The 8744-nt window shown below is 40.8% G+C and overlaps 1 protein-coding gene across 4 annotated transcripts; it reads left to right on the top strand.

Annotated features, from left to right (window-relative positions):
- The first annotated feature begins 987 nt into the window (after positions 1–987).
- On the top strand, positions 988–8215 carry phospho2 (phosphatase, orphan 2). 4 transcript variants are annotated; one of them, XM_060918388.1, is made up of 2 exons: positions 988–1027; positions 4469–8215. In XM_060918388.1, exon 2 carries the CDS (start codon positions 4482–4484, stop codon positions 5220–5222), a length of 741 nt encoding a protein of 246 aa, XP_060774371.1. In that variant the 5' UTR covers positions 988–1027; positions 4469–4481; the 3' UTR covers positions 5223–8215. The 4 variants fall into 4 exon arrangements, with proteins under 4 accessions (XP_060774371.1, XP_060774370.1, XP_060774372.1 ...); XM_060918387.1 differs by lacking the exon at positions 988–1027 and adding an exon at positions 1330–1346; XM_060918389.1 differs by lacking the exon at positions 988–1027 and adding an exon at positions 1684–1702.
- Positions 8216–8744: the final 529 nt, after the last annotated feature.

Genomic DNA, 8744 nt, shown 5'->3' with positions numbered 1-8744 from the left:
ACGTGGCCTGAAATGTATTAATTGTTCTCTTTTAAAAAACCTAATAAAATTGGAAGTCTGTGATTTGAATTCAGTAACTTTCGGTCCACTAAACAAAATTGTTTTTATGACCAAACACTTGAAAAACCTGAAAGGCAGTCTACCTTTAACTTTCCACTCACAGTACACATTTTGACATTTTAAAATTGTAATTAAATTCAGGTCGACTCTGTATTCACTTTTTATGTAGCCTATACTTGTTTTGGGGTTAAGATTTGAATTAAACCCGTTAAATTCATGTGACCAGTCAATCAGGTTAATAACTATAAGAACTCAATAATAAATATTAATCTTTAATAGGTTGTGTTCTTCACTGATGTTGTTAAAAATTGCTTCCGGGATTTTGAGATCCACTCACGAGACCTACTCGAGTATCATCTCGACCAATCACGTACCATATCCTCATCCGGGTACCTTGGCTGTGCACATGTCCGCTAGTTAGCAAGTTGGCTAAATACGAGAATTGCTAACAGTCGAATTTTAACCAAAAATGAGATTACAATTTTATTTTTTTTAAAGAAGTGTGCAGTGTTTTCAGTTATTTCAAAACGAGTACAATAAATATCTCAAACAGGTATCATGGCCGAGAGTTTAGCCGTTTTTCCAAGATTAGCCACACGCTAACTCTAGCCAAGCTATAGAGCGGGTGTTTATGGGAGATGTAGTTTTTAGGCAGTGAGTGCGCGAGAATATATATATATAAGCCTTGGAAATTGCTTATATAGTATATTTTATAATTTAATGGCAAAACAAACAAATGAGAAAACGTCAACACTGTGAATAAAATAAAACTAAACGAATGAAACGAACCGGATTATTCACTTCCGCAATTTTTTAGAGAGCCAATCAGCGTGTTGGTCCAAGTTGATTGACGTTCCGAACCGCCAATTACAGACTGCGGCATTTCCCTGATAGCCAATCACAAAGAGGCATGCGGTGAAAGCATGCCTTTCGGTTTACAGTCAGATACATTTCTAGTAGTACAAAGGTACACGGTTTGTGTCCATCTGAATTGCTAACCAGTTAGTAAGTTTAAGTGTTTTTAACTTCTGTTTATATATTTGTTAGATTTCTTAAATGAGAACGTTAACACTGTGAATAAAATAAAAATAAACGAATGAAACGAACCGGATTATTCACTTCCGCAATTTTTTAGAGAGCCAATCAGCGTGTTGACCCCAAATTGATTGACGTTCCGAACCGCCAATTACAGACTGCGGCATTTCCCTGATAACCAATCACAAAGAGGCATGCGGTGAAAACATGCCTTTCGGTTTACAGTCAGATACATTTCTAGTAGTAAAAAGGTACACGGTTTGTGTTCATCTGAATTGCTAACCAGTTAGTAAGTTTAAGGTGTTTTTAACTTCTGTTTATACATTTTTTAGATTTCTTAAATGAGAACGTTAACACTGTGAATAAAATAAAACTAAACGAATGAAACTAACCGGGTTATTCACTTCCGCAGTTTTTTAGAGAGCCAATCAGCGCGTTGGTACAAATTGATTGACGTTCCGAACCGCCAATTACAGACTGCGGCATTTCCCGATAGCCAATCACAAAGAGACATGCGGTGAAAACATGCCTTTCGGTTTACAGTTAGATACAGTTCTAGTAATAAAAAGGTACACGGTTTGTGTTCATCTGAATTGCTAACCAGTTAGTAAGTTTAAGGTGTTTTTAACTTCTGTTTATACATTTGTTAGATTTCTTAAATGAGAACGTTAACACTGTGAATAAAATAAAACTAAACGAATGAAACTAACCGGGTTATTCACTTCCGCTGTTTTTTAGAGAGCCAATCAGCGCGTTGGTACAAATTGATTGACGTTCCGAACCGCCAATTACAGACTGCGGCATTTCCCGATAGCCAATCACAAAGAGACATGCGGTGAAAACATGCCTTTCGGTTTACAGTTAGATACAGTTCTAGTAATAAAAAGGTACACGGGTTTGTGTTCATCTGAATTGCTAACCAGTTAGTAAGTTTAAGGTGTTTTTAACTTCTGTTTATATATTTGTTAGATTTCTTAAATGTACGAATGTGTTGCATAATATCATATGCAACTTTATAGCTTTATCACCATGAAGCTAACCTGTTCGTCTGTGCAGGTTATTGTATGTAAAGACTAAAATAACTAGTGGCGTGCTGTTATAGGGAAATAATCAACGTAGGCTGATGTGATGAAATGGAGAAACTGTTGCCAGTCTAAGGTGGATTATTTTTCTATAACAGCACGTCCCAAATGATTAATTCTTCACCATTATACCACAACTTTTTCTCCGTGCTCTCACGGAAGGTGGTCGCATTTCTCTCCCTCTCCCTTCCCCTCCCTTCCTCTTTCCTGCTTCTACTTCTGCTGTCTCGTCTGTCTATTGTCTATACTTTTGAGAGACTCTCTCCGCACTGCTCTCCAAACTAAAAATCATGGAATTGATAAACTGGTCTCTTCACGCAATTGACACAATCTTCTCGACTGGGTTTGGGGAACCAGCCTGTCCTGCCGGAACGTTCGCAGCTGGCTACACGATGGACGCGTGGGAGAAGTGGCGGGTCGTGTGCCTGGCGGTTCTTTCTGTGGAGGATATTGAAGACACCTACCTATTCGGAACCATGATTACAGGACTTTTGCTGATTGGATTAGGCATTGCCCTGGTTTATCAAGGAAATCAGAAAATGGTGACAGCTGTCCAAAGCCCCATAAAGCTGCCCGACATGATTGAAGCGGTGGGCAGAGCTGTCGGCACTCAAACTGTGGCTATTCAGAACTTGAACTGCAACATGGATAACATCATGGAGAAGCTTTTGGGTTTGCAAAGGAAAATGGATCGATTCGGAGACCAGAATGGACAAACAGAGTAGTCGTGTAAAGGAATGCGTCTACTCGCCCCAAGACCAAACAATCCCAATCTTATCTGCTTTCAGCTCCCTCAGATAGCACTGGCCTTGGCCAAGGCCATTGCTGGGACAACAGCTCCCCCCTGAAGATCACTGCTGTTAGACTCTCTTGTATTCCTTCCCCCACTTTCCACGGTCGCTGCTTTTACCCCCAGTGTGACAAGTGGGTAAGCGCCGTCTTCGGCTGCAGGACCGGACTGCTTGTTTGCGCTGGGTTACCTATACCTCTGCCCCTCCCCCTCTTACCCCCCTCTCATGATCGCCTCCTCCCTCACCCCCTTCCCCCTCGTGTCCCGAGTCATGTGTAAGGTGTACTGTTATTTTTGTGCTTATTGTGCTGAGGTGTTTTTTTTAATGTTCCCACACTGTACTCCCCACAGGAGCATAGTGTGGGAGTTGCTTTTTTTTTCTCCTCCCCTCCTCTCATGTTACTCTGTATTTTTCATCCCTGTCTTCTTGTCCTGTCTACTCCCCCTGTGTCAATTGTATGTATGTGTATATGTACGGACGGGTTGACAGCTAATTTCGCTGGTACTTGTGACTACGTGACAATAACGGCCTCGATCAAGGCCGTTGCTGGGGCAACATTTCCCCCAGAAGGTCACTGCTGGGAGACACTCTCGCATTCTTCACATTCCTTCCCCAATTTTCCGCGGTCGCTGTTTTTCACCCCCAGTGTGACAAGCGGGTGCGTGACCAGTGCCACTTGCATGGCTGCAGGAGCGGATGGCTGCTTGCTTGCGCTGGGTTACCTCTACCTCCTCCCCTCCCCTCCTACCCCCTTCCCCCCCACCCATGATTGCCCCCTCCTTCCCCCCTTTCCCCCCCTCAAGTCCCATGTTTTAAAGTGTACTTGTGTTATTGTGTGCTTGTGCGGAGGTTTTCAAATGCTCCCACACTGTACTCCTGATAGGAGCATAGTGGGGGGGGGGGTTCTTTTTTTCCTCATCTTTCCTCATGTTACTGTTTCTTTTTCTTTTATCCCTGTCTTCCTGTCCTGTTCCCCCTCTGTAAGGACAGGTTGATGGTCAATTTCACTGGTAACAGTGATAATAAAGGGTTCATTCATTCATTCATTCATTCATTCATTCATAAAGGGTTCATTCATTCGTTCGTTCATTCATTCAACAATTTGCCAATAAATCCAACTTGTTATTTGTTAATGAGTAACAAACCAGAATTGATGAAAGATCTTACTTGTGGTGTAAGAAGCTGAGCATAATGGCTCTGTTAGACATAACAGCATAGTAATAAATAGAATTGTTATTTCAGATCATTTCATATTCATATTGTGGGGAAGCCATGACCTAATGGTTAGAAAAGTAGCTTTAGGACCAAAAGGTTGCTGGTTCGATTCCCTAGACTAGTAGGAATGGCTGAAGTGCCCTTTAGCCCTTAACTGCTCCTCAAGCAATATGTTGTATGTCGTTCTTGATAAGAGTGTCTAATAATGCATTGTTTTCCAAATAGTTGAAATGCCATCTCTGAAGCTACTTTTAGTAATATGCAAATTCTTTAACATGTTCGCAGGCTGTGGAAGAAGATGAAGAAGATCTTAGTGGTGTTTGATTTTGATCACACGCTGGTCGACAGCAACAGTGACACATGGCTGATCCAATGCGCACCTGAGCAGAGCTTACCTGCCTGGCTTGAGAATTCATACCAGAGAGGACGCTGGACCGAGTACATGGGTCGAGTGTTTACATACATCGGAGATCAGTCTGTCCGTCCGGATGCCATACGGGAAGTCATGCAGATGATCCCATTCACGGACGGAATGATTGACCTGCTCAAGTTCATCTATCAAAGCAAGAGCGACATTGATTGCATTATTGTCTCTGATTCTAACACTCTGTTCATAGACTGGATTTTAGAAGCCGGTGGTGTGACATGTGCCATCGATAGCGTCTTCTCAAACCCGGCCAAGATTGACCAGCGTGGGTACATTGAAGTCCGGTGCTTTCATTCGCACTCGTGCGAGCGCTGTCCGGTTAACATGTGCAAGCAGAAAGTGTTAAGTGATTTTCGAGACCAGCAGGCGGACGCTGGGGTCCAATACCACACTGTGTGTTATGTAGGAGATGGAACAAATGATTTCTGTCCCGTTAAGATTTTAAACGAGGGGGATATTGCGATGCCACGGAAAGGGTACAGCCTTGAAAAACTGCTGGCCAAAACCAGGAGTGAAAGTAATGCCCCTAAGGCGCAAGTGATACCCTGGAGCAGCGGGACTGAAATACTTAACCAGCTGAAAATCATCCAAAAGCAGGCTGAACTATTTTAAAGCAGTAGTGAACAGCTAATTATTTATAGTACTGTGCAAAAGTCTTAGGCACCCTTTTTTCAAATAAACTTTGTTATAAATTTCTATTTTATGACTTCTACATCATCAAGTCAGGAAGAATATTTTAGAGTTCCAAACGTTAGTTTTCCAGCACAAAATTAAACGTTACAGAAAAAACAATTGGTATCTGAGCAGCATATTACATAAGAGATTAAAAAAAGAAAACATAATGAAGGCTGCTGGGTTTTGGTGCAAAATGAAGAAGCGAGTGTGCCAGTCAAAGTGTCCAGAAGAACTGTGGCTGGTTCTGTAAGATGCTCAGTAAAACCTACAGCTCATTTCCGCATAAAACTGCACCTCGGAGTACTTTTTTATTTTTATTTTTTTTAAAAAGCAAAACGTACCTTTGCACAGTACTGTATATAGAGATATAATATAAAATAGCTTCATATCGTCTGAAGAATAATAATTAGAGCCGAGCAGTGGATGAGTCGCAGCTCGGACAGTTCTGCAGTTTAAATGAAAAACTTTAGCTACATTTGTAATGAGTTTATCGATTTGTTGCTTGATTCTGTATTTTAATTTTTGCTTTGATTTCATTTTTGTTTCGTTGATGTCACAGGAGTACATTGTTATTGCTAGTGCAGTTACTATGGTGTTTAATATCAGGAAAAAAAACACACGAAAAGCTCGAACACGAGGGACAGTGATCCTGTTTCACTTTCTCATTAAAAACGAAACCATAAGAGCTGCATGTCTCATTCACTGTTTTCCACGTCACGTTAATGAAAAATCCAGCGTAGATGTAGTAGAGACAGTGGTGCAAATGCAGGACTCGAAATCCCAGAATGCAGTGCAGCTGTACGAAGCAGATATGCTGAGTCATGGCAGTGTTTCAGCTCTCAAGCAACAAGACTCTGAGCTCAGAGAGTTTGCAGAAAAGTCAATCGATAACAAAAGCCGAGTCAGTCAGTCTGCACAGTGATCTGACTCTAAATCACAAAGTGTTCATTTTTATAGTGTTCTAACATCGTGTTTGAGACAATTTTCTAACTATAATGAATTCTGATTGGTTGGTTCACACACCTCAGGCCATCCTTAAAAAAAATCCGTTTCCTGTCCACCGGGTGAGCAAAAAAATTTTCAGTAGGGAGGGAGGGATTTTTTTTTTTGTAATTCGTTCTTTTTATTTGCTACAGGCACAGTTTTTAATTCTGTCCAGCCAACCTGCATTAGTTCCGTAAACGCATTTTTTTTGTTCAGTTCCGTTCTCATTTTGAATAGATCTACACTACCGTTCAAAAGTTTGGGGTCACTTTGAAATGTCCTTATTTTTGAAAGAAAAGCACTGTTCTTTTCAATGAAGATCACTTTAAACTAATCAGAAATACACTCTATACATTGCTAATGTGGTAAATGACTATTCTAGCTGCAAATGTCTGGTTTTTGGTGCAATATCTCCATAGGTGTATAGAGGCCCATTTCCAGCAACTCTCACTCCAGTGTTCTAATGGTACAATGTGTTTGCTCATTGCCTCAGAAGGCTAATGGATGATTAGAAAACCCTTGTACAATCATGTTAGCACAGCTGAAAACAGTTTAGCTCTTTAGAGAAGCTATAAAACTGACCTTCCTTTGAGCAGATTGAGTTTCTGGAGCATCACATTTGTGGGGTCGATTAAATGCTCAAAATGGCCAGAAAAATCTCTTGACTATATTTTCTATTCATTTTACAACTTATGGTGGTAAATAAAAGTGTGACTTTTCATGGAAAACACAAAATTGTCTGGGTGACCCCAAACTTTTGAACGGTAGTGTAAAGTGTAAAAGTAGGTAATGAATTTCGCATAACAAAACTCAAAAGCTGTTTGTAACGTCTCAGATGGATCAAGATCAAACGAATTTTCCAGTAACGGTTTGTGATGGTCCGACACATGGACTTTTTGTAGTTCTAAATCGACCGTAGGCCTAGTTCGGATGAAATTACACTATTAAAATGATCACTGAATGATTTGTTTTTCTGAATCTTTACTATTTTGTTGTTCGCTAGAATACCATTTTGCGATTTCACACTTAAGCAAATGTTTGAAAACTCTGGATCTCCTTCCTTCATGGTGGCTGCCGTTTTTTTTGTGCCGCATGTGCAGAGCTGATTTGATTCTATATTATGCGCGGAATGCATAAATGTCAAGTTCGATTTTAGATTTACGAACCCGAAAAAAATTTCGAAAAACCGGCATTAAAAAAAAAAATTTCAACCGCACAAACGGCACTCACCCGGCCGGTGGACCAGAAGCAGAAAATTTTTTAATAATGGCCTCACCAGACTAGACCTCGCTTCCACCAGTATTTTCAGTTGGTCCATATAAATCCTCAAAGCTATAAGTTTGTCTCCACCAATATTTCCAGCATGGCACTGATGTCCATCCATTATCTGTAGCCGCTTATCCTGTTCTACAGGGTTGCGGGCAAGCTGGAGTCTATCCCAGCTGACTATGGGTGAGAGGCGGCGTACAAGTTGCCAGGTCATCGCCGGGCTGACACAGAGACAAACAACCATTCACACTCATGGTCAATTTTAGAGCCACCAATTATCCTAACCTGCATGCCTTTGGACTGTGGTGGAAACCCACGCAGACAACATGCAAACTCCACACAGAAAGGCCCTCATCGGCCGCTGGGCTCGAACCCAGGACCTTCTTGCTGTGAGGCAACAGCGCTAACCAGTCATTTTTTTTTTAAAGAATACTTTCAGTTCTCGCGCTACCAATATTTCCAAGGCCACACTGAGCTAACTAAAAAATATAAATAATCATTCAAACAAAACGTTATTTTGATTTTGTACATGATTCAAAGTTCTGTAAAAATATGTTTGAACAAATCTGCCTGTAATTTCTTTTCAAAGTGTATGTAATGCCTTATTGTAATGCTTTAAAATGAATATATATCATTAGTAACAACCAAAATGAATTAATAAAGCAGGGAGGAAATAATATTAATTGTTTATTTTATTATTTTATTATCAGGCCAGAGAAAGCTGCATTGTGTGTTTGTAGACCTGGAGAAGGCATACGATAGAGTGCTGAGAGATGAGTTATGGTATTGTATGAGAAAGTGTGGAGTGAATGAGAAGTATATCAGAGTGGTGCAAGACATGTATGAGAACAGTGAAACAGCAGTGAGGTGTGCAGTTGGAACGACTGAATGGTTCAAGGTGAAGGTGGGACTCCATCAAGGATCTGCTTTGAGTCCTTTCTTGTTTGCCATAGTGATGGATAGCTTGATGGACGAAGTGAGGCAAGAGTCACCATGGAACATGATGTTTGCGGATGATGTTGTGATATGTGCTGAAAGTAGAAAGGAGGTTGAGTTGGGTTTGGAGAGATGCATTGGAACGAAGAGGAATGAAGGTGAGCAGGAGCAAAACAGAATACATGTGCATCAATGAGAAAGAGGATGAGTGTAGTGAAGATGCAAGGAGTAGATGTAAAAGAAGTTGGTGAATTCAAGTACCTGGAGTCA

The sequence above is a fragment of the Neoarius graeffei genome, chromosome 4, assembly GCF_027579695.1.
Source record: "Neoarius graeffei isolate fNeoGra1 chromosome 4, fNeoGra1.pri, whole genome shotgun sequence".
NCBI classification, from domain to species: Eukaryota; Metazoa; Chordata; class Actinopteri; order Siluriformes; family Ariidae; genus Neoarius; species Neoarius graeffei.
The sequence above is the reverse complement of the archived record's forward strand: the minus strand, read 5'-3'. Positions and strand labels throughout refer to the sequence as shown.

Bases quoted from the DNA above. Each gene is read 5' to 3' on its own strand.
- phospho2 (XM_060918388.1), top strand. From the start codon at position 4,482: ATGAAGAAGATCTTAGTGGTGTTTGATTTTGATCACACGCTGGTCGAC.